This window comes from Mustelus asterias, chromosome 18, assembly GCF_964213995.1.
Source record: "Mustelus asterias chromosome 18, sMusAst1.hap1.1, whole genome shotgun sequence".
NCBI classification, from domain to species: Eukaryota; Metazoa; Chordata; class Chondrichthyes; order Carcharhiniformes; family Triakidae; genus Mustelus; species Mustelus asterias.
Genome location: NC_135818.1, coordinates 21,961,846 through 21,986,412, shown reverse-complemented (window position 1 = coordinate 21,986,412; position 24,567 = coordinate 21,961,846). Strand labels below are relative to the sequence as shown.

Sequence of the window (24,567 nt, the reverse complement as noted above, 5' to 3'; positions counted from 1 at the left end):
GTCTTGGTCAGAGGAGGAGCCATACCAAGCTGTGATACATCCAGAACGGATGCTTTCTATGGTGCATCTGTAAAAATTGGTGCGAGTCATAGCAGACATGCCAAATTTCCTTAGCCTCCTGAGAAAGTAGAGGCATTGTTGTGCTTTCTTAATTACGGTGTTGGCGTGGAGGAACCAGGACAGATTGTTGATGATCTGAACATCAAGAAACTTGAAGCTCAAGACCATTCCCACTTTATCACCATTGATGTAGACAGGAGCACGTCCTCCACTGGGTTTCCTGAAGTTGATGACTATCTCCTTTGTTTGTGCTGTTAGAGTCGGATAACAAGCCACTTCAAAGTATCTTTCTCAAATCATTTCTAACCACTCCAAAGCATCCTACAAAGAATGTTACATCATTTGCAGTGATATCATTTGGAAGAACAAACAAGTGGATGTACATTGTCGACATATTGTTGAGAGCTGCTCCCTTTGAAAAAAAGTTGCTAATGCTAGAACCAGAGTGCAAAATCTCCCAGATTCAATGAGAAGTAACATCGATATTCTCCAGAAGTCATTAATCCAAAAGAGACACTGAATCTGACAGACAAGCCCTTTTCTCAGGTCAAGCAAACTACACAATGAGTTGTAACTCTCCAAGTACTGCAGAAAGTAGCAATAAAAGGATGGTCAGAAATGATCAAGCACACATCTATGTGAGAGTGCTAGGCAAATAGGATGAAGCGATTGCTCAAGGTGGCATCTTGTACAAAGGAACTAGAGTCATCATCCTTAAGGAGATAAGGAAAGAAATGCAGAAGAAAATCCATGAAAACCATAAAGGAATTGAGTCTAGTCTGAGGAAGGCAAGATAAGTGCTCTACCAATCAAACATAAGCAATGTAATCAAACCCATATTAGTCAGTGCAGTGCTTATAATGAACATCAAGCTTTGCAAACTAAAAAGCAGCTTCTGACATCCCAGAAAGACCATGGATGAAACTTGGAATAGACCTCTCTTTGAACTGACTACCTTGTCATCATTGACAACTATTCATACTACTGGTAATTAGACAAGCTGATGTCAATGATTAGTCACATCGCAGAATGCCTGAAAGCATACTTCAGTTATCATGACATGTGATGAGTGACAATGGTCTTCGGTTCCTGAGCAAAGAATTCTGGTGCCTTGTAAATAATCAGGAAATTCAGCACTACACATTATCTCCATATTGTCCCCTGTCAAATGGAAAGGCTGAGGCAGTGAAAATTGCCAAAGGGATTGTCAAATAATCAAGTAGTTCCAGCATAGATGTGTACAAGGCAATCCTTGAGGAAAAACACACCCACTGAGGGCATGGAAAGCAGCCCAGTTCAGCAACCAATGACACACTGCACCTAAGCTACTCTTCTATTAGCTAAAACACTACCAAAGGCAGAACTAGCAACAGCCGTGACTGACAAAATCAAAGTGAAACAGCAAAGCCAAATTTCACTTTGATAGAACTGTTAAATTATTGCCAGTGCTGGGAATTGGAGGCTGCTCTCCCCCTTTTTGAGAGAGAAAATTGACTGGTGGTAATTTTAACCTGAGGATTACCACACCTCAGGCTAGGAGCAAGGTTCAGCAGGCTGGCCTTCATGAATAACCTCAGCCAGTACAGGAATTGAACCTGTGTTGTTGATATCACTCTGCACCACTAATCAGTCATCCAGACAACTGAGCTAAACCAACATAATAGATATGTTAGATGTGGAAACAAAATTGCCATTATCAAGCATGATGGTCAAGAGCTATACTCAGAAAACAAGTAAAACAACACATGAAAGATGAGAATTAAAGGGCTAAAAATATATTTTCTGCATCCACAATAACAATGAATGAACATCATCACTCGTACACCTGCAGTAGTGTCTATGATTTCGGAGGGAGGGCACTCTCTCCCTCTGAGGGAAATGAACTGAGTGTAAATTAAGGCTTTCTCCTGTGGGTTGAAGAGCCATTTTCTTATGCGAAACTGGTGTGAAATTAACTTGTTATTCCCGTAACAGTATTTCAGTGTGAGGTGAAATTAACATTAGGCTATAATACGGTGATGCACCCTAATACCGGCCACAGGTAGTAGCAGGAGGGAACAAAGTCTTCTTGATGGGAAGGAGCACGCTTCAGAAAATACGGCTAAACTGGATCAAGCTACTTGCAGAATGAATCAGTACATATGTCACCGGAGGAGCGCTAACAGAGAACAAAGTGGTCTTTGAGCAAGGAAGACCAAATGATAAAATTAGCCAATATTAAGATATCCCATACTATAAAGACAGCAGATCATGCACAAGTGGGTCTTCGTTCAAGATCTCCCACGAAGATGAATTCATTTCTAGTTTGTTACCTGTGAATCAGTTAAAAAGCTTGCAAGGATGTGCTGTTTAGTAAAGTGCTCAATTATTCCATGAATGGCTCAAAGAATATGTATTGAGAAACTGCAGAAGTATTTTACATGTAGAAATGAACAGTGTAAATTAAGGCTTTCTCCTGTGGGTTTAAGAGCCATTTTTCTGCCAAGGCTTAAAAAGAGATTGTTAGATTAACTTCATCAAGAGTGCACCAGGGATAGTCCATATGAAAGCAGTAGCAAGAAGCCATTTTTGGTATTCAAAAGTAGATAGAGATATTGAAGAGCTGGCGATAAGTCGTGAACTGTACCTCAAAATGAGAAATAATTCAACCAAAAGGTCCTATCATTCCACGATCAGACACAAGAAATTCTTAATGAGTACAAGTCAATTTCTTTGAAGAAGTGGAAAGGAAAGATATAGTACTTTGCTTTAGTCGATAGCGATAGCAGCAGATAAACATTGAGTCTATGCCCAACGCCACAAGTTTTTAAATAATAAATAACAGAAAATGCTGGATAAACTTAGCTGGTCTGGCAGCATCTGTGCAAAGATTAATATTTAATATTTAAAGTCCATACAATGTCTACAGAACATTTATTTTTGTCCACGGGATGTTCACATCACTGGCTAAGCTAGCATTTATTGTTGGTGGTGAATCACCTTTGTGAACTACTGCAGTCCACGTGGTGTAGATACACCCACAGTGTTATTAGGAAGACAGTTCCAGGATTTTGATCCAGCGACAGTGAAGGAAAGGCTACATAGTTCCAAGTCAGGATAGTTAGATGGTGATAGAGCTGCCCCACCAGTGAGCCATCTCCAAATCAAGGAATGCCAACAATCTCACCTCCTCACTCCAGCTCGAATGAAGTTGAAGTTGTCTCATCTTCACTGGCATTAGATAAGACTTCAAATTCAGCGACAACTCCTAAATTTTCATTGGTCTCCAATGATCATTACGGTGGCACAGTGGTTAGCACTGCTGCCTCACAGCACCAGGGACCTGGGTTCCATTCCCAGCTTGGATCAGTGTGTGTGTGTGTGTGTGTGTGTGTGTGTGTGTGTGTGTGTGTGTGTGTGTGTGTGTGTGGAGTTTGCACGTTCTCCCCGTGTCTGCGTGGGTTTCCTCCAGATGCTCCGGCTTCCGCCCATAGTCTGAAAGACATGCTGGTTAGGTACATTGGCCATGCTAAATTTTCCCTCGGTGTACCCGAACAGATGCCAGAGTGTGGCAACTAGGAGATTTTCACTCTGTACATATACCAGAAGTCCGCCGTAACCCACATCGGCAGAGAAGACCACCTGAGCATCTGTATTACAGTTAAGATGAACCCGTGGATTTTGAGGCAGTCTACCTTTGTTCCCTAATTCAGAAAATGTTTTATTAAACTGGCATTTACAATAAAAGCGAAAGAACTATGTTATGAATTGTAAGTTTGACTGGCTTGCCGTACTTTATAAGCCAGTGCATCGAGGGATTGCAGGATCCATGTTTTCTTATTAGTTCAATAGCAATAATCATAGAATCAGGCAGTGCAGAAAGAGGCCATCCAGTCTGTACTAACCACAATCACACCCAGACCCTATCCCCATAACCCCATGTATTTGCCCTAGCTATTCCCCCGACACTAAGGGCAATTTAGCATGGCCAATTAACCTGAGTCGCACATGTTTGGAGAGTGGGAGGAAACCGGAGCACATGGAGGAAGCCCATGCAGACATGGGGAGAATATGCAAACTCCACACAGACAGTGACCCAAGCCAGGAATTGAACACAGATCCCTGGCACTGTAAGGCAGCAGTGTTAACCGATGTGCCACCATGCGCCACCCGTGACACTGCGCCGCCAACAGTTGCAATGTTAATCACCCCCCTTGTCTCTTGTGTATTGATTGATCTTGAGAGGCATACTCCTTGCATTTAAATATTTTCCTTTTAACACTGCCAAATTGGGAAGCTGAATGATCAAGAAAACTAAAGGTAGGTTTCATCACAACTGTATGGTGAACACAAGGAGGAAATGGGAAAGAAATTGCACAATCACACCCAGACCCTATCCCCATAACCCCATGTATTTACCCTAGCTCTTCCCCCGACACTAAGGGCAATTTAGCTTGGCCAATTAACATGAGTCGCACATGGTTGGAGAGTGGGAGGAAACCGGAGCACATGGAGGAAGCCCACGCAGACATGGAGAGAACGTGCAAACTCCACACAGACAGTGACCCAAGCCACAGGAGAATGAGGATGGAATGGGGGAAAGGAGGGTGGCAAAAGCAGATACGAACTTGGTTTAAATCTAAGACAATAAATTCCATGGCTCCTTTGTACTAAGTATTGCAGATAAAGATGAAAGGCAGGCGAAAAGGGATTTGATTAAGTAGTTAGGCATGGGGAAAAGAATCCTTAGATTGACCTTGCCTTCCAATATGATCCTGAAGTGGGTAACTGGAATAACAGCTTCAAAAAACAGAAGTGAAGGAACAACTTATCTTAAGTGAATATAGTAAGAACATTTTACAGACCCATCATTACACTTGACCAAAATCTTAATACTGACTGAAGAATTGGAGCAGATCAATCTCAAGGTAAAGTCATGAGCAAAAAAGACCCAACCAATTAGTGAATGATAAACAAAATAACCTGATGTACTTGGGTTAGAAAGAGGGTCGCATTTAAGCTCCTTCAAATGACCAAAATGTTTTTGTAACACTTACCTCCAAACGAGATATAGCTTGAGGCCCAAAACTTTCCTCTTCAACTGCAGCATTCTCCTCAGTTCGTACTTGCATTGCCATTTTGGAATTTCAAGTACAGAAGCTGAAATTTAAATACAATTAAAACTGACAAACGATTATGTAGATAGCATCAACATTTCAGCAGTTTTGTCACATTGCTGCCACAAACCATGCCCTGCACCAAGCCAACAGTTGTACTTAAACTCAGAACAGATTGCTACAAGAAAAGACAAAGCTGTGAAAAGCTATGAATGAGTTAACATAGACCTACCCAAAATGAATCATGTGCTTTGGTGTTCATTAGGAATTGCACAATAGTATGAAATAAGATACTCAGAGAGGAATTAGACCTTCAAGAAGTTCACTGGAAAGTCAAAATGAGAAGGTGAGGATAATAAATGTGAAATCCTTCAATAGTCCCTGTGAATCATTAATTGGATGTCAAACTTGAAATACATGCTGTGCATGCTCCTTTAAGACTTCAACATCAACAAGGCATACGTTCTAGATAAGTTCAACAGAGATTCATGAAGCGCTGACTCGTTCACAATTACAGTGTTTATAAGATTGTTATATTTAGGGACTTTGTCTTTAAATTTAAGGCAAAATGAAGGGGTCATGCGATCTGTTCTGAAGTCTGTCTGACAATAAGCCTGTGCGATTTGATTGTTAGAGATCAAAGGAAGACTGATGGCAGCAGTGTGTGTGGAGACTGGAGGGTCTCCAAAGTCCCAGAAGTGTTGAGAATGTTGGTTTCTAAACAGTTGTGCTTTAAACTGCCCATTTAGGTCCAACATGAAAGACAGTTGGGCTTTCAAGGATAACTAATTAACACTTCTACCTAGATACAAGACCCATGTGATTCACCTTGCCATGGTGAAGGATGCAGAAGAAGCCACTGCACAGACCAAGGTAACAGGGTTTCCTAGAATATCACAATGTTTTGTGTTTGCCTAGATCCAGAAAAGAGGGAGCAGCTGAAGGCCAAAAGGGTGTCTATGATGTGCCATGTAGGAATGCAAGTGCAAACCTATGCTTGGACAAAGAGACCAAATTTGTGGAGAGTTAAAATGAGGCTTGAAGAGTTTGGCTTGACCTAGAGGGATGGTCTCTGGGATACAAAAACCTCATGGGAACAGCAGTTCTAAGATTGCAAGTTACAAGGCCGAGAAATGAACAGGAACAAACCCTCAGGAGCAAAAAATCACTTTGGATTAATTCTGGGAAATCTGAATTCTATCTAAAGGATAGTGTAAAATATACCTGTGAAGTGTATTGTTTTAGTTGGGCTAAGAATTAGGGGAATCCACTCATTTTCAAGTACAAGTTGCCTACAAATATAGTGTTTAGTTAATATTGATTTTAGTAATTTGTTACAATAAGCACCTTAAACCTTGAAATTCTTTCAACTAAATGGAAATTTGAATTTCTTTTTAAAAGTTTCGATCTCTACAGAGAATGTAACAACTCTCATTGAGGTTCATTGGAATGATCTGATAATTGAAAAACTGGAAATGTTCTCATTCGAGCTAGACAACAGAGACTCAGCTGTAATTAGAGATGTTAATCTAAACTTGGTTATCAGGAAATTAATGGAATCAGCCATTGAAAGTAGACTGAACAGCAACCCTATGAAGATATTCCCAGAAGTAAGTTATTCGGTTGACCTCTGCCTGCTCTGCCATTGTCAGCAATGACATCTTGTTCTTTAATCCAAATTTCCAACCCTCTTTCTCAAATATATTTTTTAAGTTTAAATTTAATTTGATTAATTTGAAATTTAAGATAAGCACCCCTTGTTCCTAGATGCGCCTACGAGAAGAAATTGTCATATTTATCTACCAATTATTATTGTATAAAGCTGTCCAAAATTATTGTAATTTGATGGGTCCTGTTTAAACAATCATATGATATAAATATACGTTTATTTATATTTATATTATAAGGCAGCACGGTGGCACAGTGGTTAGCACTGCTGCCGCAGCGCCAGGAACCTGGGTTCGATTCCCGGCTTGGATCACTGTCTGTGCTGAGTCTGTACGTTCTCCCCGTGTTTGCGTGGATTTCATCCAAGTGCTCCGGTTTCCTCCCACAGTCTAAAAGATGTGCTGGTTAGGTGCATAGGCCATGCTAAATTCTCCCTCAGTGTACCCAAACAGGCGCCGGAGCGTGGCTACTCGGGTATTTTCACAGTAACTTCATTGCAGTGTTAATGTAAGCCGACTTGTGACACTAATAAACAACTTAAACTCTAAACTTAAACAATTTATATTTATGCAGCACTTATGTAATAGAAAAATCATTCATGGGTGGCACTAATGGCGTAGTAGCAGTGTTTAAATATTCCATTACTTTTGAGAACTATATTATTTTATATGCTATGACTGAACCAATTGTAGACAATGAGGAAAACTATTGCTAGGATAAACAAAATACATGAAAATTCATTCTACAGCCTATTCTATATTAATGACGAAATAGTATCTTTCTCTCATCAAACTCAGGAAATTGTGGGATGAAGCCACTTCAATAAACTTGAGTACGTTGTCTAAACTGACACTTGAAGGCAATACTGAAGGTGTACTTTATTGTAACAAGTGTCCTTTTTCAGGTATTAAACTAAAGGCCTATTGGTACTCTTGGGTGGAATAAAAGTTCCAATTATACCATTCATAAAGCAGGGGTGTTCCATAGAACATAAAACAGTACAGCACAGTACAGGCCCTTCGGCCCTCGATGTTGTGCCGAGCTTTGTCCAAAACCAAGATCAAGCTATCCCACTCCCTATCATTCTGGTGTGCTCCATAATCGCTTGAAAGTTCCTAAAGTATCCGACTCCACTATCACAGCAGGCAGTCCATTCCACACCCCAACCACTCTCTGAGTAAAGAACCTACCTCGGACATCCTTCCTATATCTTCTACCATGAACCTTATAGTTATGCCCCCTAGTAACAGCTACATTCACCCGAGGAAATAGTCTCTGAACGTCCACTCTATCTATCCCCCTTATCATCTTATAAACCTCTATTAAGTTGCCCCTCATTCTCCTCCACTCCAAAGAGAAAAGCCCCAGCTCCCTCAACCTTTCCTCATAAGACCTACCCTCCAAAACAGGCAGCATCCTGGTAAATCTCCTTTGCACTCTCTCCAATGCTTCCACATCCTTCTTATAGTGAGGTGATCAGAACTGCACACAATATTCCAAATGTGGTCTCACCAAGGTCCTGTACAGTTGCAGCATAACCCCATGGCTCTTAAACTCAAACCCCCTGTTAATAAACGCTAACACACTCTAGGCCTTCTTCACGGCTCTATCCACTTGAGTGGCAACCTTCAGAGATCTGTGGATATGAACCCCAAGATCTCTCTGTTCCTCCACATTCCTCAGAACCCAGCCATTGACCCTGTAATCCGCATTCAAATTAGTCCTACCAAAATGAATCACCTCGCACTTATCAGGGTTAAACTCCATCTGCCATTTTTCGGCCCAGCTCTGCATCCTATCAATGTCTCTTTGCAGCCTACAACAGCCCTCCACCTCATCCACTACTCCACCAATCTTGGTGTCATCAGCAAATTTACTGACCCACCCTTCAGCCCTCTCCTCCAAGTCATTGATAAAAAGCACAATAGCAGAGGACCCAGCACTGATCCCTATGGTACACCGCTGGTAACTGGTCTCCAGTCTGAAAATTTTCCATCCACCACCACCCTCTGTCTTCTATGAGATAGCCAGTTACTTATCTAATCAGCCAAATTTCCCTCTATCCCACACCTCCTTACTTTCTTCATCAGCCTACCATGGGGAACCTTATCAAACGCCTTCCTAAAATCCATGCATACGACATCAACTGCTCTACCTTCATGTACACACTTAGTTAACTCCTCAAAGAATTCAATCAAATTTGTGAGGCAAGACTTACCCTTCACGAATCCGTGCTGACTATCACGGATTAAGCTGCATCTTTCCAAATGCTCATAAATCCTATCCCTCAGGACCTTTTCCAATAACTTACCGACCACCAAAGTAAGACTAACCGGCCTATAATTACCAGGGTCATTCCTATTTCCTTTCTTGAACAGAGGAACAACATTCACCACTCTCCAGTCCACAGCGAAAAACCGCACCGACCTCCTCAGAAGACAAACACAGGACACAGTGGACAGAGTACCCTTCGTCGTCCAGTACTTCCCCGGCGCAGAGAAGCTACGGCATCTCCTCCGGAGCCTTCAACATGTCATTGATGAAGACGAACATCTCGCCAAGGCCATCCCCACACCCCCACTTCTTGCCTTCAAACAACTGCACAACCTCAAACAGACCATTGTCCGCAGCAAACTACCCAGCCTTCAGGAGAACAGTGACCACGACACCACACAACCCTGCCACAGCAACCTCTGCAAGACGTGCCGGATCATCGACACGGATGCCATCATCTCACGTGAGAACACCATCTACCAGGTACACGGTACCTACTCTTGCAACTCGACCAACGTTGTCTACCTGATACGCTCAGGAAAGGATGTCCCGAGGCATGGTACATTGGGGAAACCATGCAGATGCTACGACAACGGATGAATGAACACCGCTCAACAATCACCAGGCCAAGACTGTTCTCTTTCTGTGGGGGAGCACTTCAGCGGTCACTGGCATTCAGCTTCGTGATCTTTGGGTAAGCGTTCTCCAAGGCGGCCTTCATGACACACGACAGCGCAGACTCGCTGAGCAGAAACTGATAGCCAAGTTCCGCACACATGAGGATGGCCTAAACTGGGATCTTGGGTTTATGTCACACTATCAGTAAACCCCACAGCTTGCCTCCTGGACTTGCAGAATCTCACTGGCTGGCCTGTCTGGAGACAATACACATCTCTTTAACCTGGATAAAGAACAATACAGCACAGGAACAGGCCCTTCGGCCCTCCAAGCCCGCGCCACTCCCTGGTCCTAACTAGAACATTCTTCTGTATCCCTCCATTCCCACTCCGTTCATATGGCTGTCTAGATAAGTCTTAAACGTTCCCAGTGTGTCCGCCTCCACCACCTTGCCTGGCAGCGCATTCCAGGCCCCCACCACCCTCTGTGTAAAATATGTCCGTCTGATATCTGTGTTAAACCTCCCCCCCTTCACCTTGAACCTATGACCCCTCGTGAACGTCACCACCGACCTGGGGAAAAGCTTCCCACCGTTCACCCTATCTATGCCTTTCATAATTTTATACACCTCTATTAAGTCTCCCCTCATCCTCCGTCTTTCCAGGGAGAACAACCCCAGTTTACCCAATCTCTCCTCATAACTAAGCCCCTCCATACCAGGCAACATCCTGGTAAACCTCCTCTGTACTCTCTCCAAAGCCTCCACGTCCTTCTGGTAGTGTGGCGACCAGAACTGGACACAGTATTCCAAATGCGGCCGAACCAACGTTCTATACATCTGCAACATCAGACCCCAACTTTTATACTCTATGCCCCGTCCTATAAAGGCAAGCATGCCATATGCCTTCTTCACCACCTTCTCCACCTGTGACGTCACTTTCAAGGATCTGTGGACTTGCACACCCAGGTCCCTCTGCGTATCTACACCCTTTATGGTTCTGCCATTTATCGTATAGCTCCTCCCTACATTATTTCTACCAAAATGCATCACTTCGCATTTATCAGGATTGAACTCCATCTGCCATTTCTTTGCCCAAATTTCCAGCCTATCTATATCCTTCTGTAGCTTCTGACAATGCTCCTCACTATCTGCAAGTCCTGCCAATTTTGTGTCGTCCGCAAACTTACTGATCACCCCAGTTACACCTTCTTCCAGATCGTTTATATAAATCACAAACAGCAGAGGTCCCAATACAGAGTCCTGCGGAACACCACTAGTCACAGGCCTCCAGCCGGAAAAAGACCCTTCCACTACCACCCTCTGTCTTCTGTGACCAAGCCAGTTCTCCACCCATCTAGCCACCTCCCCCTTTATCCCATGAGATCCAACCTTTTTCACCAGCCTACCATGAGGGACTTTGTCAAACGCTTTACTAAAGTCCATATAGACGACATCCACGGCCCTCCCCTCGTCAACCATTTTGGTCACTTCTTCAAAAAACTCCACCAGGTTAGTGAGGCATGACCTCCCTCTCACAAAACCATGCTGACTATCGTTAATGAGTTTATTCCTTTCTAAATCCGCATACATCCTATCTCTAAGGATCTTCTCCAACAACTTCCCCACCACAGACGTCAAGCTCACCGGCCTATAATTACCCGGGTTATCCTTCCTACCCTTCTTAAATAACGGGACCACATTAGCTATCCTCCAATCCTCTGGGACCTCACCTGCGTCCAGTGACGAGACAAAGATTTGCGTCAGAGGCCCAGCGATTTCATCTCTCGTCTCCCTGAGCAGCCTTGGATAGATTCCATCAGGCCCTGGGGATTTGTCAGTCTTTATATTCTCTAACAAACCTAACACTTCCTCCTTTGTAATGGAGATTTTCTCCAACGGTTCAACAATTCCCTCCGAGACACTCCCAGTCAACACATCCCTCTCCTTTGTGAATACCGACACAAAGTATTCATTTAGGATCTCCCCTACTTCTTTGGGCTCCAAGCATAATTCCCCACTTTTGTCTCTGAGAGGTCCGATTTTTTCCCTGACAACCCTTTTGCTCCTAACGTATGAATAAAATGCCTTGGGATTCTCCTTAATCCTGTCTGCCAAGAACATTTCGTGACCCCTTTTTGCTCTTCTAATTCCCCGTTTGAGTTCTTTCCTACTTTCTTTGTACTCCTCCAGAGCTCCCTCCGTTTTTAGCTGCCTGGACCTAACATACGCCTCTCTTTTCTTTTTGACCAGTCCCTCAATTTCCCTGGTTATCCACGGTTCTCGAATCCTACCCTTCCTATCCTTCTTTTTTTACAGGCACATGCCTGTCCTGCAGCCCTAACAACTGTTCCTTAAAAGACTCCCACATGCCAGATTTGGATTTACCCTCAAACAGCCTCTCCCAATCAAGAGCTGCCAATTACTGCCTAATCCCACTAAAGTTAGCCTTCCCCCAATCCAACACCTTACCCTTGGGACACCACTCATCCTTTTCCATCACTATCCTAAAGCTAACAGAATTGTGGTCACTATTTGCCACATGTTCCCCTACCGAAACTTTGAAGACCTGACCGGGCTCATTCCCCAGTACGAGGTCCAGTATAGCCCCCTCTCTAGTCGGGCTATCTACATATTGTTCCAAAGAACCATCCTGTACGCATTTTACAAATTCCTCCCCATTCAGAGTCCCTGCTCTCAGCGATTTCCAGTCTATACCAGGGAAATTGAAGTCTCCCACGACAACAACCCTATTTTTCCTGTACCTATCCAGTATCTCCTGACATTTCCGTTCTTCCACTTCCCTTGGGCTGTTGGGGGGCCTGTAGTACACCCCCAACATAGTGACTGCGCCCTTCCTGTTTCTAAGCTCCACCCAGAGTGACTCGTTACACGACCCCTCCGAATTGTCCTCCCTCTGCACCGCTGTAATATGCTCTCCAACTAATACTGCTACTCCCCCACCTCTCTTGGCCCCTCCTCTGTCTCGCCTAAAACACTTGTACCCCGGAATGTTCAGCTGCCAGTCCTGTCCCTCTTTCAACCAAGTCTCCGTCACCGCAACCACATCCAAATTCCTCGTGAGCATTAAGGCCCTAAGTTCGTCTGTCTTACCTGCTACGCTCCTTGCATTGAAGTATAAGCACTCCAGACCTCCAGGCCCAGTGAGGTCATCCTCCCCCAGAGTGCTCTTCTCCTTTGCCAGCCTTGTCCCAGCCCCAAGCTCGTCCCCAGCCTCTACACTTGTAGACCTAATATTTTGATCCCCACCCCCCTGCCATACTAGTTTAAACCCCCCCGAACTGCACTAGCAAAACTCCCAGCCAGGATATTCGTGCCCTTCCAACTTAGTTGTGAACCTGTGCTTAATGCTCCCTCCACTCACATTGTCTGTATCTTTGACCTGGTTGGCTGTAGAGATTCGCATTCTAGTCAGTATTCTGTAACTTGATTTTGTGTCTCTGTATGCCCTGTTTGAGAGCAGATATCCACGCCATCTGGCGAAGGAACAGCGCTCCGAAAGCTAATGGCATTTGCTACCAAATAAACTTGTTGGACTTTAACCTGGTGTTGTTAAAACTCTTACTGTATTATCCCCGTGGACAGTGAGGATCCAAAGGTCAAAGCCAAAGGCTCTGCAATCTCATCCCTTGCCTCCCAAAGAATCCTAGGATATATTCCATCTGACCCAGGGGACTTATTGACCCTCAGGTTTTTCAAAATTGCTAATACACCTTCCCTCAGGACATCTACCTCCTCCAGCCTATCAGCCTGTATCCCACTCTCATCCTCAAAAACATGGTCCCTCTCCTTGGTGAACACTGAAGAAAAGTATTCATTCATCGCCTCTCCTATCTCTTCTGACTCCATGCACAAGTTCCCACTACTATCTTTGATCGGCCCTAACTTCACCCTGGTCATTCTTTTATTTATCACATAAGGGAGCTGGAACAGCAGCTCGAGGATCTTCGGCTGTTAAGGGAGAATGAGGAGGTGATAGACAAGAGCTATCATCAGGTGGTCACACCAGGGCCACGGGAGGAGGCCAAGAAGGGTAAAGCTCGGGTGATTGAGAGCACCCCAGTGGGTGTGCCCCTACACAACAAGTACTCCTGCCTGAGTACTGTTGGGGGGGACAGCCCACCTGGGGGAAGCAGCAGTGGCCGTGTCTCCGGGGTGGAGTCTGGCCCTGTAACTCAGAGGGCTAAGGAAAAGAGGAGGAAGGCAGTATTAATCGGGGACTCGACAGTCAGGGGGACGGACAAGCTATTTTGCGGAGGCAGGCGGGGGTCTCGCATGGTGGTCTGCCTCCCTGGGGCTGGGATCCAGGATGTCGCTGGGCGAGTCCCAGAAATCCTGAGGTGGGAGGGAGAGGAGCCGGAGGTAGCGGTACATATTGGTACCGCTGACGTGGGTAGCAAGGGGGAAGGGGTCATGAAAAGAGAGTATAGGGAATTAGGGAGACAGCTGAGAAGGAGGAAAGCAAAGGTAGTAATCTCAGGATTGCTGTATGTGCCACGGGAAGGTGAGGACAGGAATGGAGTGAGGTGGAGGATGAATGTGTGGCTGAGGGACTGGTGCAGGGGGCAAGGATTCAGGTTCCTGGACCATTGGGACCTCTTTAGGGGCAGGTGTGACCTGTACACAAAAAACGGGTGGCACTTGAACCCGAGGGGGACCAATATCCTGGCAGGAAGGTTGGCTAAGGCTACTGGGGAGAGTTTAAACTAGATAGGTTGGGGGGAGGGGATCAAAATGAGGTGACTGAGAGTGAGGAAGGTAGCTCGCAAACAGAGAAGGGTTACAGGCAGTGCAAGAGGGCGGATGGATAGGGAATAGAGAAGGGGAGAGCTCAGACCAAAGGATTGAGATGTGTTTACTTTAATGCCAGGAGTATAGTGAATAAAGGGGATGAGCTCAGAGCGTGGATTGATGCCTGGAAGTATGATGTGGTGGCCATTACGGAGACTTGGATGTCTCGGACAGGACTGGATACTCCAGGTGCCGGGATTCAGATGTTTCAGGAAGGACAGGGAGGGAGGCAAGAGAGGGGGTGGAGTGGCACTGCTGATCAGGGATAGTGTCACAGCTGTAGAGAAGGTGTGTGCTGTGGAGGGATTGTCCACCGAGTCTCTGTGGGTGGAAGTTCAGAGTGCGATGGGGCCGGTCACTTTGCTGGGAGTTTTCTATAGGCCACCCAATAGTAACAGGGAGGTGGAGGAGCAGATAGGGAAACAGATCCTGGAGAGATGCAGTAATAGCAGAGTTGTTGTGATGGGAGACTTTAATTTCCCAAATATAGATTGGAATATCCCTAGGGTAAGGGGATTGGATGGGAAAGAGTTCGTTAGGTGTGTTCAGGAGGGTTTCCTGACACAGCATGTGGACAAGCCTACAAGAGGAGAGGCTGTACTTGATCTGATACTGACCAATGAACCTGGACAGGTGTCAGCTCTCTCAGTGGGAGAGCATCTTGGGGATAGCGATCATAACTCTATCTCCTTTAGGCTTGCATTGGAAAAAGAGAGGATCAGGCAAGCTAGGAAAGTGTTTATATGGAGTAAGGGGAAATATGAAGACATTAGACAGCAAATTAGAGGAGTAAATTGGAAGGAGGTATTCTCAGGGAAACGTACTGAAGAGAGGTGGCAGTTTTTCAAGGAATGTCTGTCTAGAGTTCTACAGGACAACGTTCCGAGCAGACAGGGAGGTGTTGGTCGGTTAAAGGAACCGTGGTGCACGAAAGCTGTGCGGGACCTAGTCGAGAAGAAAAGGAAAGCGTACAAAAGTCTCAGAGAGCTTGGCGAAGATAGGGATTTAGAAGAGTATACGGCTTGTAGGAAGGGACTAAAGAAGGAAATTAGGAGAGCCAGAAGGGGTCACGAGAAGGCCCTGGCAGGTAGGATTAAGGAGAACCCTAAGGCGTTCTATAAATATGTGAAGAGTAAAAGGATGAGACGTGATGGAATAGGGCCTATAAAAGGTGAAGGCGGGAAAGTCTGTACGGAACCAGTAGAAGTGGCAGAGGTGCTTAATGAGTATTTTGCCTCGGTTTTCACAGAGGAGAAGGACATGGGTGGATGTACTGCGGGCGTGCGGTGGACTGAAAGGATTGAGTATGTGGACTTTAAGAAAGAGGTTGTGCTGGAATCTTTGAATGGCATCAAGGTAGATAAGTCGCCGGGTCCGGATGGGATGTACCCCAGGTTACTGTGGGAGGCGAGGGAAGAGATTGCAGAGCCTCTGGCGATGATCTTTGCGTCGTCGATGGAGACGGGAGAGGTGCCGGAGGATTGCGGATGTGGTTCCTATTTTCAAGAAGGGGAATAGGGATAGCCCAGGTAATTACCAACCAGTGAGTCTAACCTCAGTGGTTGGTAAACTGATGGAGAAGATCCTGAGGGACAGGATATATGAGCATTTAGAGAGGTTTAGTATGCTCAAGAATACTCAGCATGGCTTTGTCAAGGGCAGATCATGCCTTACAAGCCTGGTGGAGTTCTTCGAAAATGTGACTAAACACATTGACGAAGAGAAGGCAGTAGATGTGGTTTAAATGGATTTTAGCAAGGCGTTCGATAAGGTCCCCCATGCAAGGCTTCTAGAAAAAGTGAGAGGGCATGGGATCCAAGGGGCTGCTGCCCGGTGGATCCAGAACTGGCTTGCCCAAAGGAGGCAGAGAGTGGGTATAGATGGGTCTTTTTCTAAATGGAGGTCGGTCACCAGTGGTGTGCCCCAGGGATCTGTTCTGGGACCCTTGCTGTTTGTCATTTTCATAAATGACCTGGATGAGGAAGCGGAGGGATGGGTTGGCAAGTTTGCCGACGACACGAAGGTTGGTGGGGTTGTGGATAGTCTGGAGGGATGTCAGAAGTTACAGAGGGACACAGATAGGATGCAAGACTGGGCGGACAAGTGGCAGATGGACTTCAACGCAGATAAATGCGTAGTGGTCCATTTTGGTAGGTCAAATGGGATGAAGGAGTACAATATAAAGGGAAAGACTCTTAGTACTGGAGAGGATCAGAAGGACCTTGGGGTCCGGGTCCATAGGACTCTGAAATCGGCCCCGCAGGTGGAGGAGGTGGTTAAGAAGGCGTGTGGTGTGCTGGCCTTTATCAATCGAGGGATTGAGTTTCGGAGTCCGGGGATAATGATGCAGCTATATAAGACCCTCGTCAGACCCCACTTGGAGTACTGTGCTCAGTTCTGGTCGCCTCACTATAGGAAGGATGTGGAAAAGATTGAAAGGGTGCAGAGGAGATTTACAAGGATGTTGCCTGGATTGAGTGGCATGCCTTATGAGGATAGGCTGAGGGAGCTCGGTCTTTTCTCCTTGGAGAGACGAGACCTAATAGAGGTATATAAGATGTTGAGAGGCATAGATCGGATGGACTCTCAGAGGCTTTTTCCCAGGGTGGAAATGTCTGCTACGAGAGGACACAGGTTTAAGGTGCTGGGGGGTAGGTACAGGGGAGATGTTAGGGGTAAGTTTTTCACACAGAGGGCGGTGGGCGAGTGGAATCGGCTGCCGTCAGTGGTGGTGGAGGCGAACTCAATAGGGTCTTTTAAGAGACTCCTGGATGAGTACATGGAGCTTAATAGGATGGAGGGTTATAGGTAGGTCTAGAAGGTAGGGATGTGTTTGGCACAACTTGTGGGCCGAAGGGACTGTTTGTGCTGTAGTTTTTCTATGTTTCTAAGAGTAAAAAGCCTTGGGGGTTTTCCTTGATCCGACCCGCCAAGGACTTCTCATGCTCCCTTCTAGCTCTCCGAAGCCCTTTTTTTAAGCTCATTCTTTGCTACCTTGTAACCCTCAAGCAACCCAACTGAACCTTGTTTTCTTATCCTTACATACGCTTCCTTTTTCCTCTTGACAAGACATTCAACCTCTTTTGTGAACCATGGTTCCCTCACTCGGCCATTTCCTCCCTGCCTGACAGGGACATGCCTATCAAGGACACACAGTATTTGTTCCTTGAACAAGCTCCATTTTTCATTTGTGCCTTTCCCTGACAGTTTCTGTTCCCATCTTATGCTCCCTAATTTTTGCCTAATCGCATCATAATTACCCCTCCCCCAATTATAAACCTTGCCCTGCCGTAAGTCTTTCATTATTCCATTGCAATAATGAAAGACACCGAATTGTGGTCACTATCTCCACTATCTCCCACAACCAAATCTAACACTTGGCCCAGTTCATTACCCAGTACCAAGTCCAATGTGGCCCCACCTCTTGTCGGCCTATCCACATATTGTGTCAGGAAACCCTCCTGCACACACTGTATAAAAACTGCCCCATCCGAACTATTCGACCTAAAAAGGTTCCAATCAATATTTGAAAAGTTAAAGTCACCCATGACAACTTCCCACGAACTCTGGGATTTTCCAAGCTCTGAAATTCCCTCCCTAAACCTCTCCACTTATCTTTGACCAAGTTTTTGGTCATCTGCTCTAATATCACCTTGGGTGGCTCAGTGCCACATTTTGCTTTATAACATTCCATGAAGGGCCTTGAGATGTTTTATTACATCAAATATGCCATATAAATAAAATTTGTTGTTGTTGTAAACCATATTACCAAAACAGATTATTTAGTCTTCTAACTCATGGTTGCTTTTGGGATCATGCTGTCCACAAATCAACTACAATGAGTGACTTCACCTCAAAAAGGACTTAAATTGCTGTGAATGCAGACATCCTGAGGTTGCTAAACATGACAGATAAATAGATTTATTTTCTTCCTTCGATATAGCCCAAATAAATTATAGTAAATTTTAGTTTAGGAGTGTCAAACACCAACTGCAGAACAGTTCCACCCGGTTCACAACGTGCTCTGCCAAATCTCCCTCTATTTTCAGATTCTAAGGTATTTGAACTTTACACCACAGGGACAGGAAATGTGGAGAGACATGGTGCTGGATGAATAGTGCTAAAGGCCAGGATTTAGGGCAGGGGGGTTGGTTGTAAAGGGTGTTGATGAAACTACAATAGGATGAGACGTCAAGAAATTCTAATTCTAAGGAGATTAAGGTGCTTTGGAGCCGAGGGACACATTTTCTTCAGAAGTCATTAACAATAACTTGTATTTATGTAGGATCTTTAACTTAGGAAAACAACCGGAGAGATTCAACTAGAGCATAATAAACAGCCACAGGAGATATCAGGATAGACGTCAAGACATTTAGACAAAAGGTTCAATGAACCATCTTAAAAGCCAGGGATGGGGCAGGGGAAAAAGAGGCAGAGGTTTCAGGAAGGAGTTTCAGAGTTTTGAGCCAAAGCCACTTTAGGTACCAACCTCCTATTGTGAAACCTTTAAAATCAGCAATGCACAAGAGATCAGAATTGGAGGAGAAAAATTGTGGAGGCTTGAGGTGGTTACAGAAACAGCAGTGAATGAAGCATGGAGCATTTGAAAACAAGGATGTGGGACTTTAAAACAAGGCAAGGCATTGTCAGATGATTGGGTGGGGTGGGCAATGTAGGCCAGCAAGCACAGGAGTGAGGAATGAACAGGTCATGGGCACTTTTTCTATATTTAAATCAATCCAGTGTTGATTTCAGATGAGCACTTGTGATACATAAAAAGTGAGACTCAGATTAAGTTCAGGACTTTGCACCCAGAAATTGGTATAAATTACACGACCCATGGCCACAAAACCGACAACCTTCTACCCCAGTGTCTCCACATAATTTGAGTCAAGTGTGGCCGATACCAGGTGACAATTTGTCAAATTTGAATCTGATAATCCTGCTTTCAATGAAAACAATAACAAATGGTTTAAAATAGTCGGTGAGTCCACCATCCCCATGTAGGTATTCTTCAATGTTCTTGATCCCCCTCTGGAGCACTGAGGTCCAGCACCTCAATAGAGGAGGAAAGGGGTTTTTGGCTGGGAGACACCATCATGGAGGCTATTCACCTACAGCAGGCATTGCAGCCAGCATTCAAAGTCAGACTCTGCTCGTTGGATGGATAGTTTATTTTCTATTAAGGGCCAATGGGCCAACTCCTATTAAGGGCCAAAGGGGCGGCACGGTAGCACAGTGGTTAGGGGCGGCACGGTAGCACAGTGGTTAGCACTGCTGCTTCACAGCTCCAGGGTTCCGGGTTCGATTCCCAGCTCGGGTCACTGTCTGTGTGGAGTTTGCACATTCTCCTTGTGTCTGCGTGGGTTTCCTCCGGGTGCTCCGGTTTCCTCCCACAGTCCAAAGATGTGCGGGTTAGGTTGATTGGCCAGGTTAAAATTGCCCCTGAGATGCATAGGTTAGAGGGATTAGCGGGTAAATATGTGGGGGTAGGGCCTGGGTGGGATTGTGGTCGGTGCAGACTCGATGGGCCGAATGGCCTCCTTCTGCATTGTAGGGTTTCTATGATTTCCTCTCTCGCTCCCTGGATCCTCGGCCTAGAATGTCAATCGGAACTGCTTTACTAAAAACTTGTATCAGTTAACTTTGATGTGGAGTTAACTTTGCCACTTAACGAGCCAAGAGATGGGCCTGGACTCCAGTTGGGAGAGGGTTGTTCTGTTATTGCCGATGATCGGTTCGGCCCGAGTGCAAGCCGGCCCGGGGGAGGAGAGCTTCAATCCCCTTAACCCCAAGAGAGTGGGACGGGCTAACCGCTCCATCGGTGTGGAATCCGCGCTGTGGGTCGCAGCGGCCAGACAGTCACCGCATGAAATCACTCACTCCTTTACCTCGGAATAAGAGGTTGACCGGCAGTCGGCCGCCCTCCGCTCGCGCCAGCGGCTGTCCGTTAACCGCCCCGACCCGACTCTCGCACCGCCTCACGAGTGGGGCTGTTGACTATTCCATAAAGCGCGCCACTTCTCGGTGGCGTCCTGACGCATGCGCGCCGTACGCCAAACGCTTTCCGTCACCCACACCGGCGCGCGTGCGCGCTATCCAACACCCCCACACACCGGCGCGCGTGCGCGCTGTCCGACACCCACATATCAGTGCGCATGCGTGCTATCCGGCACCCACTCACAGCAGCGCGCTATCCGACACCCACTCCAGTGCCCACTGGCACGCGCCCAGCTGGGGGCGGTTGGTCCCCATGGCGCGCCTGGAGAGACGAACTAAACCCAGCAGCAAGTTGGACAGCCGGCTTGGGCCAAGCACTGTCCTGGCATGAATGGATCGCATAATGTGTTTTGCATGAAACAAGGTGAACAGATTTTCAAAAGTCAAAACCAGTTTTAATTATATTGTAGGCTCGGCCAACATTTATTATCCATCCGAATTGCCTTTGAGAGTTTCACATTTAAAGAGAGATGAGAGTCTGTATTTGTGCGCCATTTCAATGTGGCACTGAACTGTTTCTCCCTTCCCAAGCCCCCTCATTTTTTTTCTTTTGGTACTTTAGGGTGGCAAAATGGTTAGCACTGCAGCCTCACAGCGCCAGGGACCCGGCTTTGATTCCTGGCTTGGGTCACTGCCTGTGGAGTCTGTATGTCCTCCCCGTGTCTGCTTGGGCGTCCTCTGGGTGCTCCGGTATCCTCCCACACTCTGAAAGACGTGGATTTGCCATGCTAAATTCTCTCTCAGTGTACCCGAACAGGCGCCGGAGTGTGGTAACAAGGGAGATTTTCTTTGTAACTTCATTGCAATGTTAATGTAAGCCTCCTTGTGACATTAATAATAAACATAAACTTTAATTCTAATTTTAAAAAGCCAGTTCAAATTAAATCCAATCTTGGTCCCCACATGAGGGACAAACCAGATCCAAGCTGACCAGACAAGGCATTGCATCCCATCTTGGGCTCAGTCAAACAAGATCCAAGCTGACAGGATGAGGCGTTAAATCCCCTTCCCAGCTTGGCCTAACACTTCATCTTAGCCAAAAGGCCAAGGTGGCTTTGAAAAATTGCATCAGGTAAAGCCTCGGTTAAACCTCATTGGCTACTCCTCATTGAGTACAAGCTTCTGTCTGAAGCTGCGCCATCTGCCACATGTCACCTGCCACACGTCATCCGCCATCAGTGAGCTCATGGTTCCTCAGAGTTGCTGTCAAAACCACACCGGAGAAAGTAACCCAGACAGATGTCCTACAAGCTCCTGGAGTGCAAGTACAGCTGTCAATCATTTCAGGGTAGTTCCTCCCACTGCCTAGGTTGCATCATTATTTTGCCACCACCTTGTTCCCATTGCCATAATTTAAAGTTGTCCAAAAAGGGAAAAGGCTGAAATGGGGGCACATTTGAACAATGTTGAGGGCACTGTGGGACTGTCCCAGAAAAACCAGATCATTCTAGGTTGAATGGATCAGATAATCATTTTTGGTGATGCTGATGCAACCTAGGTTGATCCTGAGATGAGCTTCTGACCTCATATTCATGCCAACTTTCAAGATCACTTTTTTCCACCCCGGTAACATTGCTCGACTTTGCTACTGACTCAACTCATCTGCTGCTGAAACTCTCATCTGTCCCTTTGTTACTTCTAGAGTTGACTATTCAAATGTACTCCTTGCAGGTCTTCGACATTCTACCCTCCATAGTCTTGATCCAAAATTCTGGCCTGTTGTGCATTACCAATCATACCTGCCTTAATTGATTGTTGTAGCTTCAGTTGCCAAGGCCGCAAACACTGGAATTGACTCCCTACACCTCTCCGCCTCACTTGCCTCCTTTTAAGACACTCCTTAAAATCTACCACTTTCTACCTAGGGCGACCTGGTGGCACAATGGTTAGCACTGCTGCCTCATAACGCCAGGGACCTGGGTTCGATTCCCAGCTTGGGTCACTGTCTATATGGAGTTTGCACGTTCTCCTCATGTCTGCGTGGGTTTCCTCCAGCTGGTCCTGTTTCCTCCCGCAGTCTGAAAGATGTGCTGGTTAGGTGCATTGACCCGAACAGGTGCCGGAGTGTGGCGACTAGGGGAATTTCACAGTAACTTAATTGCAGTGTTAATGTAAGCCTTACTTGTGACAAATAAATAAACTAAGGACCTCTTTGAGATTAACATATGTTCTGTGCTACGGAACACCATGAGCCATTTATTAGAATTTACGATTTCCTGTCCAAACCATGTATTATGAGAAAAATTATGATCTCATGTTGCAGATATACGAGGGATTGAAAGCTATATGATGTTCAAGTATGATTATGGTTCTAATTTTGGAAGCCAAAACATCATTTAACCACTTGCCTCCTAAATCTATTGAAGCATCCATTTGCTCTCAGTTGGTTAAGTTTTAAGGAATATGGCCAAATTTGCTTTTGTATCATGAAGTCAACATATGGGCAAAAACAAATCCGCTTACTTCACCTTGAAAATGGATAGCAGCATTACCACAAGAAGGCCAAATGGTTAAATCTAAAGAAACCATTCATGAGCAGTCTTGTTACCATTCATGGATAATTCTACGTGTCAACATATTGTGGATCCAACAGATTTGGAGTGCTTATTTTGTAGTTCTCTTAAACAACTTCGCTGCAAGTTTCAAAAAGCCATTTAATAAGATGCTGCATTGGAGTCATTGAAGTGAAGACATATTATTAACAGGAGTGTGGCAACAAAGATAGGAACTCAAGGGCAATTTGGGATGGGCAATGAATGCTGGCCTAGCCAGCGAGGTCCACATTGCTTGAATTAATTAATTTTTTAAAAACCTGAAAAACAGGGTAGCAGTTGGTAGACTTTTTTTGGACTGGACAGATGTAAAGAGTGGTGTCCTCCAAAGATCAGTGTTGGGACCATTGATATCAGTATAGATAAATGATATGGACTTAGATATAATGTATACAAGATCAAATTTTGTAGGCAACATAAAAATAAGGACTCTGGCTAACAATGAAGAGGACTTTAAATGATTTAAGAGTGATGAATAAAAGTTAGTAGATTAGGTATCTAAACATCAGATGAAATTTTAAACAAAAAAGATTGGGTTGATATTTTTTGAGGAAGAATAACAAGAGGAAGTATACTATCTGATAAAACTTTAAAATGAACAGAAGAACATAAATCTTTAAAGGTGTAAAGACAAGTGATAAATCTGCAAGAGTATATGGGATTCTAGATTTATATAAAAAGGCATATAGTGTATAAAGGAGATAATAACCTATACAACTGAGTGGTTAAGCCTCAGTGAAAATAGAGAAGAACTCTGCTTTCATAAGGGTATCAAGGCCATAGAGAGAATCACAGCCTATTAACGGACAGCCGCTGGCCATGAGCAGAGGGCATGCACCACTCATTTATTCTGAGGTAAAGGAGTGAGTGATTTAAGACGATGTACAACCTCAGACTAAAGGGACGATCCTTTAAAACAAAGATGAGGAGGAATTTCTTCAGCCAGAGAGTGATGAATCTGTGGAACTCTGCTGCAGAAGGCCATGGGGGCTAGGTCATTGAGTGTCCTTAAGACAGAGATAGGTTCTTGATTAATAAGGGGATCAGGGGTTATGGGAAAAAGGCAGGAGAATGTGGATGAGTAAAATATCAGCCATGATTGAATGGCGGAGCAGACTCGATGGGCTGAGTGGCCTAATTCTGCTCCTATGTCTTATGGTCAACTTTGCAACACTTGAAAGAAACGTTCATAAGAACATAAGAAATAGGAGCAGGAGTAGGCCATCTAGCCCCTCGAGCCTGCCCCGCCATTCAATAAGATCATGGCTGATCTGACAGTGGTTTAGTTCCACTTACCCGCTTGCTCCCCATAACCCTTAATTCCCTTATTGATCAGAAATCCATCTATCCGTGACTTAAACATATTCAACGAGGTAGCCTCCACCACTTCAGTGGGCAGAGAATTCCAGAGATTCACCACCCTCTGAGAGAAGAAGTTCCTCCTCAACTCTGTCCTAAACTGACCCCCCTTTATTTTGAGGCTGTGCCC

At 45.2% G+C, this 24,567-nt stretch overlaps 1 protein-coding gene across 3 annotated transcripts in view; it reads right to left on the bottom strand.

Moving 5' to 3' along the window:
• Nucleotides 1–20,558, bottom strand: part of rad51 (RAD51 recombinase) — a 103,278-nt gene extending 82,720 nt beyond the window's left edge. For 2 of the 3 annotated variants that reach the window (XM_078233507.1, XM_078233505.1), the window contains exons 1-2: nucleotides 20,418–20,558; nucleotides 5,097–5,199 (exon numbers count right to left, since the gene is read on the bottom strand). In XM_078233507.1, the coding sequence (XP_078089633.1) occupies nucleotides 5,097–5,177 (81 nt within the window). In that variant the 5' untranslated portion in view covers nucleotides 5,178–5,199; nucleotides 20,418–20,558. Of the gene's footprint in view, nucleotides 1–5,096; nucleotides 5,200–5,388; nucleotides 5,482–20,417 lie in introns of all 3 variants that reach the window. The other variant, XM_078233506.1, reaches the window with a different exon arrangement.
• Between the last annotated feature and the right edge of the window lie 4,009 nt (nucleotides 20,559–24,567).